This window comes from Papio anubis, chromosome 10 (genome assembly GCF_008728515.1).
Source record: "Papio anubis isolate 15944 chromosome 10, Panubis1.0, whole genome shotgun sequence".
NCBI classification, from domain to species: domain Eukaryota; kingdom Metazoa; phylum Chordata; class Mammalia; order Primates; family Cercopithecidae; genus Papio; species Papio anubis.
Genome location: NC_044985.1, coordinates 85,365,208 through 85,391,475, shown reverse-complemented (window position 1 = coordinate 85,391,475; position 26,268 = coordinate 85,365,208). Strand labels below are relative to the sequence as shown.

The 26,268-nt window shown below is 38.9% G+C and overlaps 1 protein-coding gene across 9 annotated transcripts in view; it reads left to right on the top strand.

Moving 5' to 3' along the window:
• The window catches only part of C2CD6 (C2 calcium dependent domain containing 6), a 176,813-nt gene that overhangs the window by 30,133 nt on the left and 120,412 nt on the right, over positions 1–26,268 (top strand). For all 9 annotated transcript variants that reach the window (XM_017946785.3, XM_003907813.3, XM_017946787.1 and 6 more), the window contains 5 exons: positions 6,436–6,558; positions 13,281–13,325; positions 14,313–14,381; positions 17,152–17,231; positions 23,272–23,418. In XM_017946785.3, coding sequence (XP_017802274.1) covers positions 6,436–6,558; positions 13,281–13,325; positions 14,313–14,381; positions 17,152–17,231; positions 23,272–23,418 — 464 coding nt within the window. The remainder of the gene's footprint in view (positions 1–6,435; positions 6,559–13,280; positions 13,326–14,312; positions 14,382–17,151; positions 17,232–23,271; positions 23,419–26,268) is intronic.

Here is a 26,268-nt window from a genome sequence, read left to right as displayed (position 1 = left end):
TACATTTAAGGTTAATATTGTTTTGTGTGAACTTGATCCTGTCATTATGATATTAGCTGGTTATTTTGCTCATTAGTTGATGCAGTTTCTTCCTAGCATCGATGGTCTTTACATTTTGGCATGTTTTTGCAATGGCTGGTACTGGTCGTTCCTTTCCATGTTTAGTGCTTCCTTCAGGATCTCTTGTAGGGCAGGCCTGGTGGTGACAAAATCTCTCAGAAATTTGCTTTTCTGTAAATGATTTTGTTTCTCCTTCAGTTGCAAAACTTAGGTTGACTGGATATGAAATTCTGAGTTGAATATTCTTTTCTTTAAGAATGTTGAATATTGGCCCCCACTCTCTTCTGGCTTGTAGAGTTTCTGCCAAGAGATCCGCTGTTAGTCTGATGGGCTTCCCTTTGTGGGTAACCCGGCCTTTCTCTCTGGCTGCCCTTAACATTTTTCCTTCATTTCAACTTTGGTGAATCTGACAATTATGTGTCTTGGAGTTGCTCTTCTTGAGGAGTATCTTTGTGGCATTCTCTGTATTTCCTGAATTTAAATGTTGGCCTGCTTTGCTAGGTTGGGGAAGTTCTCCTGGATAATATCCTGCAGAGTATTTTCCAACTTGGATCCATTCTCCACTTCACTTTCAGGCACACCAATCAGACATAGATTTGGTCTTTTCACATAGTCCCATATTTCTTGGAGGCTTTGTTCATTTCTTTTTACTCTTTTTTCTCTAAACTTCTTTTCTCGCTTCATTTCATTCATTTGATCTTCAATCACTGATACTCTTTCTTCCAGTTGATCGAGTAGGTTACTGCAGCTTGTGCATTTGTCACATAGTTCTCGTGTCATGGTTTTCATCTCTATCAGTTCGTTTATGGACTTCTCTGCATTGATTATTCTAGTTATCCATTTTTCCATTCTTTCTTCAAGGTTTTTAGTTTCTTTGTGCTGGGTACGTAGTTCCTCCTTTAGCTCTGAGAAGTTTGATCGACTGAAGCCTTCTTCTCTCAACTCGTGAAAGTCATTCTCCATCTAGCTTTGTTCTGTTGCTGGCCAAGAGCTGCATTCCTTTGGAGGGGCAGATGCACTCTGATGTTTTGAATTTCCAGCTTTGCTGCCCTGCTTTTTCCCCATCTTTGTGGTTTTATCTGCCTTTGGTCTTTGATGATGCTGATGTACTGATGGGGTTTTGGTGTGGGTGTCCTTTCTGTTTGTTAGTTTTCCTTCTAACAATCAGGACCCTCAGCTGCAGGTCTGTTGGAGTTTGCTTGAGGTCCACTCCAGACCCTGTTTGCCTGGGTATCAGCAGTGGAGGCTGCAGAAGATAGAATATTGCTGAACGGCAAGTTTTGCTGTCTGATTCTTGCTCTGGAAGCTTCGTCTCAGAGGTGTACCCAGCCGTGTGAGGTGTGAGGTGTCAGTCTGCCCCTAGTGGGGGTGTCTCCCAGTTAGGCTACTTGGGGGTCAGGGACCCACTTGAGTATGCAGTCTGTCCATTCTCAGATCTCAAGCTCCATGCTGGGAGAACCACTGCTCTCTTCAAAGCTGTCAGATGGGGTCATTTACATCTGACAAGGTTTCTGCTGCTTTTTTTTTTTAGCAATGCCCTGTCCCCAGAGGTGGAATCTACAGAGGCAGGCAGGCCTCCTTGAGCTGTAGTGGGCTCCACCCACTTCGAGCTTCCCGGTGGCTTTGTTTACCTACTTAAGCCTCAGCAATGGCAGGCACAACTCTCCCAGCCTCGCTGTCCCCTTGCAGTGAGATCTCAGACTGCTGTGCTAGCAATGAGGGAGTCTCTGTGGGCATGGGACCCTCCGGGCCAGGCATGGGATATAATCTCTGGTGTGCTATTTCCTAAGACCCTTGGTAAAGCGCAGTGTTAGGGTGGGAATTACCCGATTTTCCAGGTGTTGTGTGTCTTAGTTTCCCTTGGCTAGGAAAAGGAATTCTCTTCCCCCTTGCGCTTCCCAGGTGAGGTGATGCCTCACCCTGCTTCAGCTCTTGCTGGTCGGGCTGCACCCACTGACCAGCACTGACTGTCCTGTCCAACACACCCTAGAGAGGTGAATCCGGTACCTCAGTTGAAAATGCAGAAATCACCTCTTTTCTGTGTCGCTCACGCTGGGAGCTGGAGGCTGGAGCTGTTCCTATTTGGCCATCTTGGGCGCCCCCGCTGTGGATTATTTTTTTTTCCTCCCTGTTTTGTCTTCTTTTCTTCAGCTCCAGGATTGAGTACAGTTGATGCTTAGACAACACAGGCACTGAGGCACTGACCCCCACTCTGCAGTCAAAACTCTGACTTCCCCAGTCAGTAGACTACTAATAGTCTACTATTGACTAGAATATTTACCAATAACATAAACAGTTGATTGACACATATTTTGTGTGTTATATTTTATATATTGTATTCTTACAATACCGCAACTAGAGAAAAGAAAATGTGAAGAAAATCATAGGGAAAAGGAAGCATATTTACTGTTCATTAAGTGGAAGAGGATCATCATAAAGGTCTTCATTCTTGTTTTCACATTGAGCAGGCTGAGAAAGAAGAGAGGTTGGTCTTGCTGTCTCAAAGGTGGGAGAGGAGGTAGTGGTGGAGGAGGTAGAAGGAGAGGCAGGCACATTGGGTCTAACTTTTATTGAAAAGAAAAACCATGTTTAAGTGGACTCATGCAGCTCAAACCATGTTGTTCAAGGGTCAGCTGTATTTTACAATTTCATTGCATTTTTCTTCTTTCTTGTTTTGGAGATTATACACTACTCTTTTTAAAAATGGCTATCATGGAAATTTTGTATGCTTATCAAATCTGATGTTTAAAAATACCCTCATCCTTCATCCTTCTCCTGGGAAGAGCAAGGATCTTAGAAACTTTAATTCCATTTATCGCCCTTAACTAATATGTTATTATGGTCTCTTTTTTTTTGTACTTTTAATTCCCCTGTGTTGTAATTTGTATTTATTTAATATAGTCTATATTTGTTTAGTTTACCTATGTATTTGCCACTTTAACTTTTCTTACAGCTCAGATCATCCTCCTGGGGTCAGTTACCTTCTGTCAGAACTATTTATTTAGAATTATTTTTCCTGTGAGAGTTAATTGGTGACATAATTATTTTGTTTGCCTGGTCTTTTTTTTTTTTTTTTTTCCTTGTTCTGTAGGGAATTTTTTTTTTTTTAATACTTTAAGTTCTGGGATACATGTGTAGAATGGGCAGGTTTGTTACATAGATATACACATGCCATGGTGGTTTGCTGCACCCATCATACCGTCACCTACATTAGGTATTTCTCCTAATGCTATTCGTCCCTTATCCCCCCACCCTTTGATAGGCCCCTCCCTGTGTGATGTTCCCCTCCCTGTGTCCATGTGTTCTCATTTTTCAGCTCCCACTTACGAGTGAGAACATGTGGTGTTTGGTTTTCTGTTTTATTAGTTTGAAGGTCTTTATGCCATTCTCATTTTTGAATGAAAATTTTATTGAGTATAGAATTGTAAATTTGCAGTTATTTTCTGAAGTATCATTTCACTATCTCTTAGCATCCATATTTGTTGAAGAGAAGTCACTTGTCAGTCTGTCACCTTTGAAAATAATGTATCTTCCTCTCTGTGTGTGTGTGTTATAAATATTTTTCTTCTAATTTCACTCTGATGTGTCTGTATTTGGGTTTCTGTATATTATGTTTGGATTTATTGGCTGCTTAACCTGGATTGTTGATGTTCATTAGTTATGAAAAATTATTAGTTAGTGTTTCTTTCTTTCTTTCTTTCTTTCTTTCTTTCTTTCTTTCTTTCTTTCTTTCTTTCTTTCTTTCTTTTTCTTTCTCTTTCTTTCTTCCTTCCTTCCTTCCTTCCTTCCTTCCTTCCTTCCTTCCTTCCTTCCTTCCTTTCTTCCTTCCTTTCTTCCTTTCTTTCTTTCTTTCTTTCTTTCTTTTCTTGACAGAGTCTCAGTCTGTCACCCAGGCTGGAGTGCAGTGGCACAATCTCGGCTCACTGCAACCTCCACCTCCTGGGTTCAAGCGATTCTCTTGCCTCAGCTTCCTGAGTAGCTGGGATTACAGGTGCATGACACCATGCCCAGCTCATTTTTGTATTTTTAGTAGATACAGGGTTTCATCATGTTGGTCAGACTGGTCTTGAATTCCTGACCTCGTGATTCACCCACCTCGACCTCCCAAAGTGCTGGGATTACAGGCATGAGCCACTATGCCTGGCTAGCTAATATTTCTTAAAATAGTGCCTCTCTGCTCCATTTTCCTAATCCTTTATTTCCTTTCCTTGGACTCTGGTTAACTTATGTTAGGTATTCTTACACTATCTTCCATGTCTTTTAACCTATAAAAAATATTTTTTATCACTTTGTCTCTCTGCCTTGCATTCTACATAATTCTTGTGATCTTTATTTTGTTTTATTATTATTAGTTTTATTGAGACAGGGTCTCTCTCTGTCACCCACACTGGAGGGCAGTGGCACCATCACGGCTCACTGAAACCTCAACCTTCTGAGCTCAAGTGATCCTCCTATCTCAGCCTCCTGAGTAACTGGGACTAAAGACGTGCACTACTATGCTTGGCTACTTTTCATATTTTTTTGTAGAGACGGGATTTTGCCATGTTGCCAAGGCTAGTATCAAATGCCTGGGCTGGAGCAATTCACCTGCCTTGGCCTCCCAAAGTGCTGGGATTCCTTAATTCTGGTTCATTAATTCTCCAAAGCTGCATCAGATTTGTGGTTGAGTTGATATAGTGTTTTTATTCAATTGTTTTAGTTATCATCTACAAGTTGTTCCTGGTTTAGGTTTGTTAAATCATTTTTAGTTTTCTGTGCCAGGAGTATATTTTCAGCTTGGTTTTTGTTCCTTTAAACATAGTAAACATAGCTCGTTAAAATTCCAATATTTAAAGTTTTTTGGGGGTCTATTTTTGCTATTCTCATTTGTGGCGCTTTGTTTCCATGCTGACTGAGTTATTTTTGACTGTTAACTGCTCATTTTCCTTGGAAAATTATTTGTGGAACTTCTTTGAGGTCTAGGATGAAAGCAGTAGCTCTACGAAAGATTTGTGTTTCTTCTAAGGCAACCGAGTCCACTACCAGTTTGGGAGAGTTTTAAACTAAATTCCACTTGAGATATTTTTTAAAATTTAAGTTGACCTGTTTATTTGTTTATGTTATGACAAAATATACATAATATAAAGTTTACCATGTAAACCATTTTACGTGTCTGGCTCGAAATTTTTTATAAGATTCAATGACTGTGACTTTAGGCTGCAATTTCACTGAACCGGTTTTTGTTTATAGCTTATTAGGGACCCCACACTCCGTTCTACTCAGCAGTACGACTTTCCTTGCAGCCTTCTATAGATACATGATGGGAGAAGGGGTTCTCCATTCACCGAAGCCATGGCCCTTTGGGTTCTCAGCTTTCTGGGAGGATGGTTGGGCAAGGACCGTCTGCCAAATGTATCCTGTCTTGTCTTCAAGAGAGACTTTGCCTTTCAAGACCATACAAACTGCAGTTTTAGGTCACCTGATTGGGAAGTGCCCTTAGGGCAAATGTAACTTCAGGGTCTAGTTTACTTCTCTGAGTGTCTGCCAGTACTTGGAGTTTCATATGATTATGTCTCACCATTTTATTTACCCTGTTTTGCTTTTAAAATGGTATTTTAAATATTTTATTGAGCATTTGTAGTTTTCTGTTTCCAATAATCCGAATGCCAAATTGTGGAAAAACGGAGCCTGCCCTCTTAACTAGTCTGCTGGCACACAGGGCTTGCAGATCCCTTTTTTCTCATTTCTCGGGGGAAGACAGTCACGAACATAACTTTAAGAAGGCTGATATAGGCTCTGATGTCAACCATCAGGAGAGATACTGTAGGAAGGCACCTGGATTCTTAGGAGTGGGGAGGCATGACTTTGTTTCTAATTAGCAAGAGAGTGGACAGATACTAAAGGTTACATAATAATGGTACTGTGCTCCAGAGCTCAGGGTTGGGAGAGAGTTTCAAGTTCAGGCAATAGTATATGTGTTATCAAAAAGTTAAAGAACAGAGACTGAAAAGGATATTAGATATTTTTTAGTGTTGGATATTTGGATAACCTGTATTTGGATTATCTGGATTATTTGGATTTCATATTGGGTAGTTGATTATCTTTGATAGTGTAATTTCAATAGAGTATTGAGGGTGAACTTTTGTATAGCGTTAAAAAGAGAATGTAGGCAATGAGTGTTTCCAAAAGACGATAATTGCCGTTAGATATAAGCAAGATCTTCATTTTGTTGATATTAGTATATATGTGACTGTGAGGTTGAAAGTTACAAAGCTAATGACATATAAAAACGAATCACTAGGTATGCAAATAATGTAATAGTATAGTGGATGTATGTGTTCAGAAATATTTAGGCTCAAATTTAATGCTGCTTTTCTTATATATTCTGATATTGAGGTTCCCAGACGTTATGATGATGAGCGGAATAATATTTTATTGGAACTCATACAATATGACAATACAGAAAAACGTGCCTTCTTGTTAGGGAGTGTTCAGGTACACCTTTATGAAGTAATTCAGGTATGTATAAATGATTTTTTTCACCTTGGTATCATGTTGCCAGTTGGTTGTCCAGTTTGTTGTTGTGATTTATTATACTTGACGGGCTTTTTTGTTTATCATCTGCCTTCAAATTCGTGTGCTTAAGAAATAAAATCTCCCTTTGGCTATATATTTTTTAAAAGAGTTGGCTTATAGTAGCATAATGTTTTTAAAAATTTATTTTCCAGCCTGTAATCCCAGCACTTTGGGAGGCCAAGGCGGACAGATCAACTGAGGTTGGGAGTTCGAGACTAGCCTGACCAACATGGAGAAACTGCATCTCTACTAAAAATACAAAATTAGCTGGACATGGTGACGCATGCCTGTAATCCCAGCTACTTGGGAGGCTGAGGCAGGAGAATCGCTTGAACCTGGGAGGCGGAGATTGCGGTGAGCCGAGATCGTGCCATTGCACTCCAGCCTGGGCAACAAGAGCAATATTCCATCTCAAAAAAAAAATATTTTCCAGAATACATATATATATATGAAATTAAGTAACCAAAAAACCCACACTCAGACTTTTAGGTTGTATCACTAACTAACTTTCTGGAAAATAAAATTTCCTGGCCCACTGCAGCCTCCTCCTCCCTGGCTCAAGGGATTCTCCTGCCTCAGCCTCCCCACTATTTGGGACTACAGGTACATGCCACTGCACCTGACTACTCATTGTATTTTTAGTAGAGACAGGGTTTTGCTATGTTGCCCAGGCTGGTCTCGTACTCCTGAGCTCAAATAATCTGCCCGCCTCAGCCTCCCAAAGTGTTGGGATTACAGGCCTGAGCCACCGTGCCTGGCTATTTAAATTTGCAAATAAAAGTTGCATATATTTATCATGTACAGAATGATGTTTTGAAATATGTATACATTGTAGAATGGCTAAATAGAGTTATACATGTTTTATTATGTTTCTGAAATGTCTTAAGACATGACTGAAGCCGCAAACTCTGTCTCTTAGTTGGCAACACAAATTTTGGTTTAGTTCTTTCATCCTTAGCTGGGCTGCTTATAGACTTCCTTGTGCATGTGTCTTTTAGGGGTTAGCCAAAGATGTGGGCAGAGTTTATACACAGATTTTGTGGTTGCTTCCCTCTTGTTTTCTCCTTTCTAGGAGTCCTTTTCACTTTCTAGCAGCTCATTTTGTGGTTGTGTTGAACTCAGAGTCAAGAACTTATTGATTAGTGAATAAGTATAAACAACCTAAAGTATTTTCAGGAATATTTTTTGTTGCATACAGCAAAGAAGTCTTCAAAGACTAATGGGGTTATGTCAACAGCCAGATTGCAGGGACTCCTATTGGCCAACTTCAGAATAACTTGAACATAGATAATTACAACATTCTGAATAAAGGAAAATTCATGACTCCGTGATAATCTTCAAAAAAGAAAAGAAAAGAGGTGGCATAGGAAGAAAAAGGAAATTTTTTAAAACAAAAGAATACCAGCTTATGAATGTGGAAGTAATGAAAGAATTACAAATTATTGTTTTTGCAACTCTTTATAATGAATAATGATTAATTCAGTCAATATTTAGTAATGGCACCAAAAACCATTAGGTAAAAGGTTATTGGGAAGCAAGATATTTGCATGGCGCCATAGTAAGAGTGCAGGGGAAATGTTCCTCTACAGTAGAGAGATGTGGTAGTTGCCACTTTAACCAAGAGCTCGAATTTAGCATAATGAATTGTGGATAACTCAGCATCATGTACTTCCTGTAGTGATACAATGTGATGTACACAACATTATCTGTGACTTATTGTCATCAGAAATGTTTAACCTGGCTGGCTGCGGTGGCTCAGGCCTGTAATCCCAACACTTTGGGAGACTAAAGTGGGAGAGTTGTTGAGGCCAGGAGTTGGAGAACAGTCTGGCAACATAGCAAGACCCTGTCTCTACACACAGAATTAGCCAGGTGTGGTGGCATGTGCCTATAGTCCAAGTGACTTGGGAGGTTGAGGCAGAAGGATCGATTGGGTCTAGGAGTTCAAGACTGCAGTGAGCTATGATCGTGCTACTGCACTCCAGCCTGGGTGACAGAGCAACACCTTGCCTCAAAAAAAAAAAACAAAAACAAAAACAAAAAAAGTTTAACCCAAATCTAATCAAGCTGAGTGTAGAACTAACTTCAAGTTTACGGGAATTTAGTAAGTAGGGAAAAAGTTAAACAATACCTTGAGATAAGTACAGAAATGGGACATACCAGTGTAGATTCTTTAAATAGCTGTGATCATTAAAAAAAAAAAAAAAAATGCACCAAAGATGGAAGAAACTGTTCTAGATTTAAAGAGATACAACCAATTTGACTGAATACAGATTTGAAAAAGTTATAAAAGACTCTCTTGGGAGCCAGGCATGGTGGTTCACACCTGTGATTCCAGGACTTTGGGAAGCTGAGGGAGGTGGATTGCTTGAGCCCGGGAGTTTGAGACCAGCCTGGGGAACATGGTAAAACCCCTTCTCTAAAACAAACAAACAAACAAAACCCCAAAACCCACAAAACAAAACCCACAAAAAAACACCCACAAAAAATTAACCAGGCATGGTGACACCTGCCTGTAGTCCCAGCTACACGCGGGGCTGAGGCAGGAGAATCACGTAAGCCCAGTGAGGTCAAGGCTGCAGTGAGCCATGATTGCACCACTGCACCCCAGCCTGGGCAACAGAGTGAGACCCTGTCTCAAAAAAGAAAACATAAACATAAATAAAAGACATTCTTGGGACAATTAGGAAAATTTAATAAATATTTACTGAATATTAGAAAAAATTCTAGAATTGTTAATTTTCTTGGGTGTAATACTGATATTGTAGATATATAAGTATGAATATTCTTATTTTTACAGTATCCAAGGTAAAGTTTTAAAATTGGGAATGAAGAGTAATGATGATTGCAACTTATAAATAGATCAGCAAACATATATCTATACACATACAGAGATTTTAAAAAATGGCACACTGTTAAACAAATATTTGAATTTCTTTACTCCTCCATGGAGTGTATTTATTGGAGTCTTTTGAGTGGTTTGTGTGTTTGAAAATTTTCATGATAAGAACTTGGGGAAAATCAGATAAATTTCTAATACATAGAAAGAGATGAAGAAGGAGATAAACATATGGAGTAATGCATAAATATAAGCAACCAGAGAGTCTCAAAAATATTTTGGGAGAAGATCTTTGGAAATGACTAAAGTTCCTTTGACTATGGCAATTTAGGCATCAAAATATGTGACATTACATATTAGTTGATTTTTGTTGAAGAAAATGTAGAAACTTAGATACTTAGACTAGAAGCATATATGCAAACTTTTCAATATTTATTTTTATAAGATCAATAATATGCTAATATTGTAAAATACAAAGGTAAATTTTTTAAAATTCAAAAATCACCCATCATTCCACAATTCTAATATAATGTTTCATTGTTCAGAGTTTCTTTCCAATTCTTTCTTATAAACATAAACAGAAAAATAGAAAATATAAAAAGACCCAAATGCTTATTCTGGAACTGAAAAGTAAAATATCTGAAATTAAAAATTTGCGGATTGGGCTCAACAGCAGAATGGTGGTGCTGGAGGAAAGACTATTTTCTTATAACTTTATTTAAAATTTGTGTGACTATTTAAAGTAAAAATTATAACCTGATCTGTGCGGTTTATAATGTTTGGAGAGGTAATGCATATGACAACCATAGCATATAGCATAGGGAGAAGATGAGGTCTAAAGGACTTTTATAATACAAGATTTTTGCATTTTCTCTGTTTTATTATAATAAACATAGAGTTCAAGTCTTTATGTTGCTGCTTGTTGCCATCTTCTGTCTCCTCCCTCTCCCTCAAGAAAAAATGATTATCCAAAACTTTGTATTTATTATTCCCTTATTTTTTCATAACTTTACTACTTATGTATGATTGTAGAAATATTACTTTATATTTCTAAGTATAGTATGTTTCTAATATTAATACACTTAGCTAGTCTTAATTTTTTGCTGCTGTATAAAATTCCATATGGCTATATTCCTGTTTGCCCATAAATTAATTTTTTAGCTGATTATTTATTTTTAATTGACAGATACTGCATATATTTATGGGGTACAATGTGATGTTTTGATCTATGTATACACTGAAAAAGGTTCAATCAAACCAATTAATATTTCCATCACCTCACCAACTTACCTTTTTTTATAATGAGGATGATGAAAATCTATTTTATTCAGCAATTTTGAAACATACAATACGTTATTATTAACCAGGCAGTGCAGTAGATCACTAGAACCTGCTCCTCCATTCTAACTTTATACACATCCTCCCTTTCTCCATTCCTACCCCTACTCCCCAGCCTCTGGTAACCACCTGTCTACTGTTTCTATGAGATTGACTTGTTTAGATTCCACAGATAAGTGAGATCATACAGTGTTTGTCTTTCTGTGCCTGGCTTATTTCACTTAGCGTAAGATTCTCCAGTTTCATCCATGTCACAAATGACAGAATTTCTTTTTATTTTAAAGCTGCATAGTATTCCATTGCATGTAGGTATATACACCACATACTCATCTGTTCATTTGGTGATGGACACTAGGTTGCTTCCATATCTTGGCTATCGTGCTGACATGAGTGCAGATATCTCTTTGACATACTGATTTCAATCCCTTTAAATGTATACTCAGAAGTGGGATTGCTGGATCATATAGTAATGATATTTTTAATTTTTTGAGTAATGCCCATAGTATTTTCCAGAATGTCTGTACGGGTTAAATATCACTTATCTGAAAAAGCTTGGGACCAGAGGCATTTTGGACTTCTAATTTTTTTTTTTTTTTGGAATATTTGCATACACATAATGAGATAGCTTGGGGATGAGACCCAATTCTAAACGTGAAGTTCATTTATGTTTCATATACATATTATACACATAGCCTAGTGGTAATTTTATATAATATTTTAAATAATTTTGTGCATGAAACAAAGTCTTCTTTGTATATTGATTGTGACTTGTCACATAGGCCAGGTATGGAATTTTTTACTTCTGGTGTCATTTTGGCACTCAAAAAGCTTCTGGAAAATTGTGGACCTACTCATAACAGCAGAGATGACTAGATATTGAGCAAGGATACCAAAGGTTAACGTGGTTTGAAAGATCCAGCCATCCCTGAGAGATGAGAGAAGTACTCAGTCCTATCGGGAGTCAGCTTTCATGTAGAATTATGTTTAAGTAACCCCTCTCTCAGGAGGGTGCAAGGTTAGAGGTAACCAGGCCCATGCATGTTTGTGTCTTTTGACAATGTCAGGCTTTTATTAATGCTATTTCAATCACGAAAGCCACAAGCTACATGGAGTTCCCAAGGAGCCAGTTCTCCTTAGTACCTCCCGTTCACTTGGCATGCCATGGGCACACAGGCTCAGGCCACTCCACAAGTCAGTCCATATTGCAAACATACCTAATAGTACACTTAATATGTAAACATTACATTCCACAACAAAGTAACATTTGATATCAAGAGGAAAAAGAAATAGGAGAAAAGGTTAACGAACTGGCCTATGGGGAGCAAAGAAGACAAAAGGAGCCCTGGTCTGGGCTGGGCAGTCCATCAGTTTTGCAAGGAGGAGTCTGAGGTTGCAGAACCTTCAGTGGCAGAAGTCAAGTTCTTATCACAAGTGGCTGTAAGATGGTGTCAGTTAAGATGGCTGTTTCGAGCTGCTGGAAGCCTAATCTTTTATAGTCACAGAGTCCTCTGCTGAAAACAGATAGTGGAAGAGTGTGCTTGTTTCTGTCCTTATCTGATTGAACGTAGTCTTTATTTTTTTATTTGTGCATTAAACGAAACATCTTATCCTTATTGGCAAAGTGCCCTATAAAATATAAAATGGAGTCTTTTTCTAAGATGGAGTTAGTTATGTCAAGGATGCTCAATACACCCTCAAAAGCAATGTAGGCATGGCAGTTCCTTTAAGACTTTCAAAAAGGTGAACTGTAACTTAGCAGAACATTTTTGTCTACAACATAATATAAATACATTTATTTCTGTTACTTGAACTTGGAATTTTTATTTTCTTCTTTTGAACATTCCTTATGTTTGTACTTTGGCTATTAGGTTCATATGTGCATTTGAAAAATTATTACCTGATTTGTGGTTTAGATCAGCAGTCCCCAACCTTTTTGGCACCAGGGATGATTTTTGTGGAAGCAAATTTTTCCACAGACCAGCGTGGGGAGGGTGGGTCGAGATGGTTCAACTGCATTACATTTATTGTGCACTTTATTTCTATTATTATTACATTGTAATATATAGTGAAATAACTATACAACTAACTCACCAGAACGTAGAATCAGTGGGAGCCCTGAGCTTGGTTTCCTGCAACTAGACAGTCCTATCTGGGGATGATGGGAGGCAATGACAGATCATCAGGCATTAGATTCTCCTTGCTCGCAACCTAGATCCCTTGCATGCACAGTTCACAATAGAGTTCGTGCTCCTGTGAGAATCTAATGCCCCCACTGATCTGGCAGGGGGTGAAGCTCAGGCGGTAATGTGAGTGATGGGAAGTGGCTCGCTTGCCCACCACTCATTTCCTGCTGTGCAGCCCAGTTCCTAATGGGCCATGGACCAGTACCACTCCATAGTCTAGGGGTTGGGGACCCTTGGTTTAGATAATATACAGGGAAATACATGAGTAATTCTATATGTAAAATCTTTTATTTTATTTTTTCTAGAAAGGGTGCTTCATTGAAGAAGTCCAAGTGTTGCATAGAAACGTAGTAAGGACTTTCCTGAAACTTCTTAATTTTTATGTGCATGTAATATTTTCTTAACATTTCATGTAACTTTACTCTGATATTATTTGTAGCCTACATGTTTTTTATTCTTTTAGTTACTGTACCAGTCACTGTTTGAAATAGTAGAAATGTATGAAATAGGAAGTACAATATTTACTAACAAAAATCTCCTCTTCCTCCTCCTCCTCTCTCTTTTTTTTTTGCTAAATGGTGATAAAGAAAATTAGAAATCATTGGGTAAGAGAGTAGAATGCCTCTGGCTGCTGCCTTGACTGCATAGCCTCAGGAGCCTCACTTGCTAAATTGAGGAAGTATTATTTTTTTCTCTGGGGAGTTTCTAAAGAGTTGTTTACAGTTCTTAATTTAATTTCTTTTTAAGTCCTTAAAATTAGTAGTTAGATTAATTGATCTTTCTATTCAGAGAGACTTTTGCTGCCAGTGGCCAAAACAGGGGCCAGGAACATAAAAAACAGAATGATGGACACTTGACTTTATTACCTCTCATGCCCTCCTTTATTTCACATATAAGCAACCTGGGTTGCAGAGAAGTGAAATCACTTGTCTAAATCAAAATTTTATCTGAAACTGGGACTGGAGGTAAGAGGAGTGTTAGTAAATATTTAAAAATATACATGCATGAATGTATATTTATTCATATACATGTATGAATCTACATGTATATATATGTGTGTCAGTGTCTCATTGTAATCCTAGTAACAATTAGAAGTTGATATTTTCCATATTTTAATTGTATAATACTACTTAACTTTAACATAAAAGGTTTTAACATTTTAGGAACTCAATAAATTCTTCTGTAGGAGTTCCTTGTGTAAATGCTTTTTTAAAAGTCGGGAGGTTCATACTTTCGCTTTTCTAACTTACAGATCTATAAAGTAAAAATATCACTTTTTGTCACTTCTCTATTAAAATATCATCCTGATCAAACAATAAAATTTACCACATGTTTAGTTTGTCTGCAGGCTGGAGGTGGAATTTATGTTCTCCTATGGAAACTTTGGTTATGGATTTTCACATCAGGTTAGTTCCCCGCTTTTAAAAGATTATTCTGTTGTAACTCTTCAGTCAAATTATCCTCTTCTGAGGCTCTATTTCAGTTTGATCAATTATTTAAAATAAATATTTTTAAAAGATGCTTCTTTACCTCCCGATCTTGGGGTATGTGGGCTTTTCTTCAGCCTAAAGAAAGATGAGACTTTACTATGATTTGTTTATACATTTTAAAGCAATGATATTTTATTCGACATGTCTTTATTATAAAACTTGATTTTAGGCTAGGTGTGGTGGCTCACACCCATCATCTCAACACTTTGGGAGGCCGAGCTGGGTGAATCACCTGAGGCTGGGAGTTCGAGACCAGCCTTTCCAACACGGCGAAACCCCATCTCTACTAAAAATACAAAAATTAGCCGGGCATGGTGGCAGGCACCTGTAATCCCAGCTACTCGGGAGACTGGAGCAGGAGAATCGCTTGAACCTGGGAGACGGGAGTTGTAGTGAGCCGAGATCGTACCACAGCACTCCAACCTGGGCGATAGAGTGAGACTCTGTCTCAAAAAAATAAAATAAAACTTGCTTTTATTTGTGTGTACACATACATATTGATGTAATTTAAGGCACCAGTATTCAAGAAATCAGTGTAGATTTCTGCATCTAAAAATAGTTATTAAAAATTGAGTAATTGCCTGGCCTGGTGGCTCACACCTGTAATCCTAGCTATTCTGGAGGCTGAAGCAGGAGGATCACATGAGTCAGCCTGGGCAACACAGTGAGATCCTGCTCTGGGAAAACAAAATGGAGTAATTGATCTAATTCAGATAATATTTTGTACTCATACGGTCCTTTCCTCCACAGTTATTTCAACATCTGATGCTATTTGAACTCTCCTTGATTCATCAAGAGAGTAATAAACCCAAAGAAGATATCTTCCTAGTTTTGACTTCCTCCTTTAAATTCACTACCATAGGTCCACATTGCCACAAATACTTTTATGTACTAACCTATATCCTTTTCTTTCATTATGTCCTTAGGCCAGATTCCTAGAAAGGAAATTCTTGTCCAGAACAATGACCTTTTCAAGGAATTGTTCCAGAAAAGTTGTACCAATATATACTGTCATCAAATATTGAAATAACTCTTAATATTCGTGGATGTCATCAGTTTTATGGTATTCAAAAATGCAGTCCTGTTGGTGCTGCTGTTGTGTAGGGGAAATGACCTTTATTTGCATATCATTTTTCACTCTCCTCAGTTTTTCCTTTAAAGTTTTGGTCTTTTTTTTTTTTTGAGGATTGTCGCCTTGGCGAGGTGAGCATCTTCAGCCTCTGATTGCAGTCTCGCCTCCCCGGTTTACTTCATTCTCCTGTCTCCAGCTCCCAAGCAGCTGGGACTACAGGCGCCCCGCCACCTCGCCCAGCTAAGGCTTTTTGTTTTGTATATTTTTTAGTAGAGACAGGTTTCACTGTGTTAGCCACAGGATGGTCTCGACCTCCTGACCTCGTGATCCCCGGGCCTCCGGCCTCTGCCTCCAGTGCTGGGATTACAGCTGAGCCACTGCCCGGCTTTGGTCTTTAAATTAGAATTGATGGAAGATATCAACAGCCTTATTAAACAAGCGTCTACTAATTATGTTAACTGAGAAGTCTCTGTAATATGTTTTAAAATTTTGCCTATATTATAATGATGTTTAATACATTTTGAATCAGAAGTAATATACAGATGAAAGCCACAAGGAACAAGCTTTTTCCTTCTTTGCTTTGATTTTTTACTTTTTATTCTGTTATTTAAAAATTTTGGCCGGGCGCCGGTGGCTCAAGCCTGTAATCCCAGCATCTGGGAGAGGCCGAGACGGCGGATCAACAGGTCAGGAGATCGAGACCATCCGGCTAACACGGTGAAACCCCGCCTCTACTAAAAAAATACAACCACGGTAGTGGGCGGGCCGGCCCCAGCTACTCGGGAGGCTGAGGCAGCAGGAGAATGGCGACAAGGAGGCTTGCAGTGAGCTGAGATCCCAAGCCACTCTTCCAGCGCCTACAGGAGCCAGACTGGGGCCCCAAAAAAAAAAAAAAAAAAAAAAAATTTCTTATCATAATTAGGCCTTATAGGGACCCCTAATTGTTTACTCCTTTTGTGACAGTTATAGCACATGAGCACCAACTCCAGAGGTAGGTTTTGTGTCTGAACATAAGTATAATATGTAGTAATAGTCATTTTTAAGGAGAGGTATTCTTTTCAGATAAAACTGGGCAAGTATTATTTTATGTAGGTGGAATCTACTAAAAACCAGGAACAAAGGAATTGTACGGAAAAAAATGGGATATATAATAAAAGTTCAAAATAAAAACTTGATTTTATATCTATGAACTTTTCAGTGATATGGTCCCCTACTTAACCTATCGTGATACTGTAAACAGGGCACTACACTGGGGGGCAGACAAAGCTACATTCAAGTCCTGACTTTTGCCTATTGTGTGTGTAGCCTTGAACAAATTACTGATCTTCAGTATCATCTGTAGAATATGCTTAGTTACTTACCGTATAGGTTTATTGAGATAGTTAAATAAGATTAAAAGTATAATAAAATGCTTGGCAAATATTTAGTACCTAATAAATGTTAATTTTTTCTTTCCTCTCTTAATTCCTTATTTCCTTACATGTCTCATTTAAGGCCTATTTCATAGTCCTGGGTTATTCATAGCATTATGGTATTAATATGGTGTGGTATTACAATTAGTGAGTTTTAATTGTAACTAAGCAGTGCTAAAATACACTTACATTTTTTTTTCAGTTAAAACCTCTTCAGAAAATTACTGAACCATCCATGTTTATGAATCCTACACCACCTCCAGAAAGAACAGATCCCGTGACGTAAGTGTTTTAAGTCTCGTTAATATGGTCAGATCATGTGACATTTAAAACAATTTTAATCCGTTTGGTGGAGCATTTTGGTGGAGTTCTTTTAAGAAGTCCCCAGGACATGGCCAAGATGGGGCAGACTCTGAGGTGCAGAGAGTAGTGAATTGTTTTGCTTAATAACAGGGAGAAATTTTTAATTTCTGGGTATAGCCCTGGATAGAGGAGTTGAGGATGTGTGGAGATAAAAGAAGAGAAGGAGTGCCAAGTTCATGGCTGAAGGAGGGAAGGGAGGAGTAGCTTAATAAGGAAAGCAGGCTAAGGAGATACCCCTTTTGGGAAAAGAGGTGAGAGACTTAACATCAGACTGTCTGATAGTTATCAATTTTCTGCCCTGCAGTATAGTAATGTTACCCTTACCTCCACACCACTCCAACTGCTATAAAATCGTCTGTAAAAAGTCTATGGTAAAAAAAAAAAGTCATTAGCAAACCAAAAGTAACTTAAAATATAGTATACTAATCAATCTTGAAATTTCAACAATAAAAATAGATTATAGAAAAATAAGCACCTGAGAACGAGATTTAATCTATAGTGTTATCCAAGAATAAGAAATGGAAAAAAGCTGAAATGGGATTGAGGGAATTAGGTATTGAATGGGAAATTGTGTTCTGAAGTGCTTATTTTCCTATAGTCTCACCAACACTGGATATTATCATTAAAATTCTCTATCTATTTGATATTGGTGATTTGTTGAAATAGTAAAGCTGAATTTTTTCTTATGTTTATTTATTTTTCTTCTTCATACATTGATTAAATAAACATTTATTGAATGTCTGCTATATCCCCAAGTCATGGCAGATACAAAGACATGTGAGGCCTTCTCCTTGCCCTTGATGCAAAGTAACATAAAAAATAATTACTATGATGATGCAAATGGAATAAAAGCCCTTCAAGAACCAAAAAAGAACTGTGAGACAGCCAAGGAGCTTCTAATTCTTGTTAGGGAAGTTGGGGAGGAAAGAATGATTAAATAAGGCTCCACAAAAGAAAGTGCTTAGAGTGAGACTTGTAAAAGTGGTAGTAGTGCATCTGGCTGATTTTGGAGGAGTGAGGGGACACATTCTCTTGATAGGGCACATAAATAAAAGCGGGGAGCCATAAGAGGCTCTATTATGTTGGAGAACAGTCTTCAGTTGAGAGTGGCTAAGAGATTAGGAGCAAGGAGGAGAGCAACGAGGGATGAGCTAGAGTAATTGGCAGGGGCAAGACACAGTGATTGAGAGTTCAGGCCCTAGAGCCAGACTGCATGGGCTCACATCCTATACGACCTTGGGCAAGTTACTTAGGCTCTTTATGCTTCATTTGTTGAATGGGATAAAAATTAAAACTACCCAATTGAGTTACTATGATGATTAAATAAGTTACATGTAAAGTACTTAGAACATGGTAGCAAATAGCAAAATGCCTAATTAGTTGTTACCTATTTATAAAATTAATAAATATTTTTCATTACCATCATCATCATTGTAGGTTTATGCTTCTCAAATGTGAGCAAATTTTACTCCTTTGGGTCCTCGGGAATATATTCCATATATATTCTAAAAGAACTATTTGAGTTTTTAAATTTATACAGACAGAAATCTGGAGAACATGTATAGGGATGGATATTAAGGGCAGGGGATGATGGTGGAAGGAAAATAAAGTTGGATCAGGCTGAGTTTATTGACATGGACTTACTAAACAGAGATTATTTTTATTTATTTACTTTTTGGAGACAGGGTCTTGTTCTGTTGCCCAGGCAACAGATCACGGTTCACTGCAGCCTTGACCTCTTGAGGCTCAATCAATCCTCCCTCTTCAGCCTCCCAAGTAGCTCCCAAACGTGTTACCACATTTGACTAATTTTTGTATTTTTTGTAGAGTCAGGGTTTTTCCGTGTTGCCCAGGCTGGTCACGAACTCCTGCGCTCAAACGATCCACCCACTTCAGACTCGGAAAGTGTTGGGATTGCAGGCGTGAGCCACTGCAGCTGGCCTAAGCAGAGATTTTTGCATTTAATGCTGCAGCTTGGGGAGTTAGAAAGGGCTCTCATAGCTTGTTTAGTTGAATGACTGAAAAAGGAACCAAAAGATGGCTCACAGTGAATTAGTTAGAAATGCTCGATTAATGTAGAGGAAGGGTTTTAGAGGTTCAGAGAAATTATGTTAGAGTGGACTTGCCATTTAAGATCGACTCACCCATCCTGGGAGGGTCCAAAAGACACACGTTTTACCATGACTATGAGAAATGAGTTTGTGAAGGGTACCCTGGCATCCTTAAAGAGCTCCGTGATTGCTCTTCCCTCTGGGCTAGACTTTACAGTGGCACCTGCAGTCACTGAATTGGGAAACTTAAATGCAATGGGAGTAATTGGGTCCCAGGGTGGCAGGAACCAAGTGAAGATACTCAACTGCCAAAGGCAAGGTGGGTATGGTTACCATAATGGACAGTAGAATCAAGTAAGTAATAAGAATAGTCTTAGTAGTGCAGACCTATGGTGTTGGCTATCTGATCCTGTGTTCCTACACATGAATAGATAGGAAGCCTACTGAATTCTAACCTGATCCGTATAAGCAGAAAAGTTCTAGGTTGAGGGAACAAAAGTCTAATCTGCATCATAAAAACAGAATCACGATCTCTCAATCAATTCCCAGACTTGATCTACTTTACAGACTCAGAACTCCTTTAATGAAAGGGAGGTTGGGTCACCTCAAGAAAGGACCCTAGTATACTTCCAAAAATGTATGCCGTTAGTATTTCTCCCAGTCTTCCCCAAAGGGACCTGTGGCCTTTTATCATGGTAATTGTACACTAGGGAGAAGGGAACAATCAGGGCTTTTGGGGACTACTAGACACTGTCTCTGAACTAACACTAATTCCGGAAGACTCTGAATGTAACTGTGGTCCAGCAGTCAGAGTAAGGACTTATGGAGCTCAAGTGATCAATAGAGTTTTGGCTAAGGTCCATCTCACAGTTGGCTCTGTGAGTCCCTGAATATATCCAGTGGTTATTTCCCTGGTTCTAGAATGCATAATTGGAATAGATATTCTCAGTAACTGGCAGAATCATTGGTTTCCTGATCTATTGATTGAAGGCTATTATGTTGGGAAAGGCCAAGAAGAAGCCATAGAACTCCCTCCATCTATGAAAGTAGTAAACCGAAAGCAATACTGCATGGAGGAATTGCAGAGATTAGTGTCACCATCAAGGACCTGAAAAACACAGGAATGGTGATTTCCACCACATCTCCATTTAACTCCCATGTTTGACCTGTGAAGAAGACAGATGAAGAAGACGGTGGATTCTTGTGAGCTTAGCCAAGTGACAACTTCAATTGCAACTGCTACACCAGATGTGGTTTCATTGTTTGAGAAAATTAACATATCCCCTGGTATCTGGAGTGCAGCTACAGATCTGGCAAATGCTTATTTCTCCATGCCTGTTAATAAAGACTAGCAGGAGCAGTTTGCTTTTGGCTGGCAAGGTGAGCAATACACCTTCACTGCCCTAACTTAGGAGTATATCAGCTCTCTAGCCCTACATTACAATTTAGTTTCCAGGGATCTTGATTGCCTTTTTCTTCCACAAAATAGCAGACTGGTCCATTTTATTGATGACGTGCTGATTGGACCCGGTGAGCAAGAAGTAGCAACTACTCTAGACTTATTGATAAGACATCTTTGTGTCAGAGAGTGGGAAATAAATATGACAAAAATTCAAGGGCCTTCTGCCTCAGTGAAATTTCTAGGGGTCCATGGTATGGGTGGTGATATCCTGTACACAGTGAAGGATGGGTTTTTGCATCTGGCTTCTCCTACAACAAAAAAGAGATACAACACCTGGAGAAATAACCACAGGTGGGCCTCTTTGGATTTTGGAGGTAATCTGTTCCTCCTTTGGGTGTGTTATTCTGGACCACTTACTGGATGACTCAAAAAGCTGCTAGTTTTGAGTGGGACCCAGAACAAGAGAAGGCTCTGCAACAGGTCCAGGCTGCCATGCAAGCTGCTCTGCCATTTGGATCATATCATGCAACAGATCTAATGACATGTTAGTGGCAGTCATAGGTACCTAGCTGTTGGTCAAAAATTGTTCTGAGAGGAGGGTGTTTTTGATGAGATTCACTTTTAAACTGGCACACTGAGGAAAGCAGGTTGCTGTCCCTCGTGTGGGTGGGCCTCATCCAATAAGTTGAATGAAACAAAAAGATTGACTCACCCTGGGGTAAGAGAGAATTCCTCCTGCCTGCCTATCTTTGAACTGGAACATTAACTTTTCCCTGCCCTTGGACTCAAAGTGAAACATCAGCTCTTCTGGATCTGATCTCCAGCCGACCAGCCTTTGGACTGGAACTACACTATTGGCTCTCCTGATTCTCAGGCCTTTGAATTCAGTCTAAAATTATACCTTTGGCTCTCCTGGGTCTCCAGCTTGCTGATTAACTTTGTAGATCTTGGGACTTACCAGCCTCCATAATCACATGAGCCAATTGCTTATCATAAATATATTTATGTATATATACATCCTATGGGTTCTATTTTTATGGACAACCCTGACTAATATAATGGAACAGAGGAACAAACTAATTTGTAAAGTATTTAGAATGTTTAGCTATATCTCCTGTAATTAGGAAGTGACTGATTGGAGATGGAAGATGACAGAAGGGGAAGGGAGGAAAAAAGATGTTCACATTTAGGGACCATTGGCTATACATTTGGTGCTGTTATTTCCTGAACCAGGGAACACTTAGGAAAGAGCGTATCTGGAGAAGGGGAAAATGGCGAGTTCTATTTTGGACATGCTGAGTTTAAGGTGCTTACTACTATGCATAGTATAGAATACAGTTTAAGAATCTAAACTTTATTGTCAAAGAGACTGTGTTCAAATGTTAGCTTTGCCACTTACCAGCTGTGAGACCTTGGGAGGAGTTGTTTAATCTCTCTAATACTAGCTTTTTTATATATAAAATAGGATCTAATAATTCTCAGCTGATGGGCTTGCTGTGAAAAGTGAATGAGGTAATATACATAGCCATATGAACATTGCACCTAGCACAAAATGCATTCCAAAAAATTAATAGATTTTAAAAATAAATATTAAACTAGTTCAACTATTGTGGAAGACAGTGTGGCGATTCCTCAAGGATCTAGAACTAGAAATACCATTTGACCCAGCCATCCAATTACTGGGTATATACCCAAAGGATTATAAATCATGCTGCTATAAAGACACATGCACATGTATGTTTATTGTGGCACTATTCACAATAGCAAAGACTTGGAACCAACCCAGATGTGCATCAATGATAGACTGGATTAAGAAAATGTGGCACATATACACCATGGAATACTATGCAGCCATAAAAAAGGATGAGTTCCTGTCCTTTGTAGGGACATGGATGAAGCTGGAAACCATCATTCTCAGCAAACTATCACAAGGACAGAAAACCAAACACTGCATGTTCTCACTCATAGGTGGGAATTGAACAATGAGAACACTTGGACACAGGAAGGGGAACATCGCACACTGGGGCCTGTTGTAGGGTGGGGGGAGGGGGGAGGGATAGCATTAGGAGATATACCTAATGTAAATGACGAGTTAATGGGTGCAGCACACCAGCATGACACTTGTATACATATGTAACAAACCTGCACATTGTGCACATGTACCCTAGAACTTAAAGTATAATTAATAAAAAAGAGATAGAAATTTGGGTCTAGAGATTTGGAGAGATGTCTGGGCTCAGATACTTTGTACTTCTCATTAGAACTTCAGGCCCTTCTGTCCTTTTCCATCCCTGCTGCCTATGGTCTGAGTTTAGTAGTAAGGATAATCAGGAGAGCGCTTACTTCTGGCTCTTGGTTTTTTCCTAGCTCTGGCCTTCGATGGCCCAAGGTGGCTAGGTGAGCTAAAAGTGTAAAAGAGGGAAGGGTTCAAAAGTAATAGCCGCCACTGATTTTGGAAGTGGACTTTTGTATAATTTCAATATTTCACTTTATTATTATTTTGCAGAAAAGTTATTACACCACAGACAGTAGAATATCCAGCATTCTTATCCCCAGACCTGAATGTTACTGTTGGGACTCCAGCTGTGCAATCCTCCGACCAGATATCTTCTGTAGTGCGACTTGAAAAACTTCAGCAACAACCCCGGGAAAGGTAAAAAAAAAAAAAAAAAAAAATTCAAAAGAGCTCAAAATTTTCATCTTAGGTGTTATTTGTATAATACATTAATTTCTCCCTTTGAGACATAGGCTTGCTGTAGGCTCAGAAACTTTCATTATGGTGCTATTGTTTCATTGATTCAGAGATTATTTCTGATTTTTACTTGTCAATTTAGGTATTTTGTTTGAAAAAGTGTTATGCCAAATAAAGAGGTGAAAACTCCCTTTATTTTTATGTTTTGAAGCAGAGTCTCACTCTGTCACCCAGCTTGGCCCAGATTGGAGTGTTGGAGTGTAGTGGCATGATTATGCTCACTGCAGCCCCGAACTCCTGGGCTCAAGCAATCTTCCTGCCTCAGCCTCCCGAGAAGCAGGGACTACAGACACATCACACTACCACCACGCCTGGCTATTTTTTTTTTTTTTTTGAGACGAGGTCTTGCTATGTTGACCAGTCTGGTCTGGAACTCCTGGCCTCAAGTGATCCTCCAGTCTCAGCCTCCCAAAGTGCTGGGATTACATTGTGCCTAGCTGAGGTGAAAACTTGTTTATGAGGGATAAAGCATAATTCTTGCTGTCTCCTCATTTACCAACGTATTTCGTAGGTCTCGTGCTTTTTTTTTTTTTTTTTTTTTTCTGTATTTCTTGTCCTTTTTTTGCTATGCTTCAGTCTAGGTATTTTCTTCTGAGTTATATTCTAGTTCACAAGCTCTTTCTTGTTTCTATTCTGCCATTAAATCAATTGAATTCTTAATTTCAGTTATTTTATTTCTCAACTATGGAATTTCCCTTCATTTTTATAGTTTCTATTTATCTGCCAAAATCCACAGCCTTGTCTTTTAATTCTTTGGACATATTTATTATTGTCTTGGTCAGCTCAGGCTGCTATAACAAATACCACAGATTGAATATTTTAAACAACAGACTTTTATTTATTTCAGTTCTGGAGGCTGGGACGTCCAAGATCAAGGTGCCAGCTGATTTGATCCCTGCTGAGGGCCCTCTTGTTGGTTTGCAAATGGCCTCTGTTTACCATATCCTCACACTGTGGAGGGAGATCATCTCTCTCTTGTCTCTCACCGTAATAGTACAAATCCCATTCATGAGGGCTCTTCCCCTCATGACCCAATTACCTCCCAAAGGCCCTACCTCCAATTAGTATCACATAAGGGATTAGGATTTCGACATATGAATTTTGGGGTATGTACACTTTTCAGTTTATAGCAATCATTGCTATTTTAAAATCTGAGTCTGACCATTTCATTATCTGGATCTTCTGGGAGTCTATTTAAATTATTGGGTTTTTCTCTTAGTTTTTACATTCTCACATGCCTAGTTGTTTTGATTGAGTGCCAGACATTGTATTTGAAAATTTATAGAGCTGTTTTGAGGATCTTAATTTTAATTACATATTCCTACAAAGAAGGTATACATTTGTATCTGGCAACCGGTTGGGCTAGGAGCAGTAACAATCCCAGATCACTTTAATTCAATTAAGACTGAAATTGAAATGATTTGAAGCTGGGCTTTAGTTCCTGTGAGGGGGGTTAGTCTCTTTGTGGTTTATTCTTACTCCTAGTGTCAGGACTGGGACTAGTGTGAGGCACATGAGGCAACTAGGTCATAACATTTAAAGACACAGTCATTATCTTAAAGCCTTTTGGGGTCCCAACTGGGTGTTTACCAGGACTTCTCATCCCAACAAGCCCGGGACTCTGGTTTTTGTTCTGACATCCTTATGTCTCTATCTCAAAGCCCTGCTCAGCTTTTTAACTTCTTGGCCATCTCAAGGCATAAATGCCTTGAAGGAAAAATGGCACCAAATGATGGGCTCCGTGTCTCTGGACTTCCTTTCTGTCTGGAATCTTTGGTATGCAAATCCTTGCTGTCTTTATAACTCAGTGATTCTTTCCAACACAATTTAGACAATGTTTTGTCCAGAATTTATAGTTGTGTGGTGAGATGATTGGTCTGAAATAACCTAGTTCAGAATCACAGTGATCACTTTAAAGATCATAGTATCTTTTCTGAAAGAACTTACAGTATAATGAGTAGAGACATAACAAAGCAAAACAAATAAATTATAAATTAAGAAATAAACTACGAAGGTATCGAAAAGATGGCAGAAAATAAAGGAGGTGACTGATTTTTATAAGAATTGTTAGAGAAGGGGTTGGGCGCGGTGGCTCACGCCTGTAATCCCAGTACTTTGGGAGGTCAAGACGGGTGGATCACAAGGTCAGGAGATTGAGACCCATCCTAGCTAACATGGTGAAACCCCATCTCTACTAAAAATACAAAACATTAGCCGGGCGTGGTGGCACACACCTGTAGTCCCAGCTACTCGGAAGGCTGAGGGAGGAGAATCACTTGAACCCAGGAGGCAGAGGTTTCAGTGAGCAGAAATCGTGCCACTGCATTCCAGCCTGGGAGACGGTGCGAGACACCATCTCAAAAAAAAAAAAAAAAAAAAAAAAAAATTAGAGAAGATATTTGAGGTAACATTAAAGGAAAGGAGTCAGCATACCAAAGATCCAGGGGTAGAGAATTACTGTATGAATATGTATGAAAGCTCTAAGATAAGAGGAGATTATGCCTAGAAAAAGATGGCAGCCATTGAAATGAAGCAAAAAGCAAAGGGGAACGCGGCTTAAGACAAGATAGGTGGAGACCAGATTATTCAGAGCCTTATAGACCATAATTTGAATTTTATTCTAAGAAAAATAGGAAGCCAATGTAGGTGTTTTATATTATTTTCCTTTTTCCTTCCTTCCTTCCTTCCTTCCTTCCTTCCTTCCTTCCTTCCTTCCTTCCTTCCTTCCTTCCTTCCTTTCTTCCTTTTTTT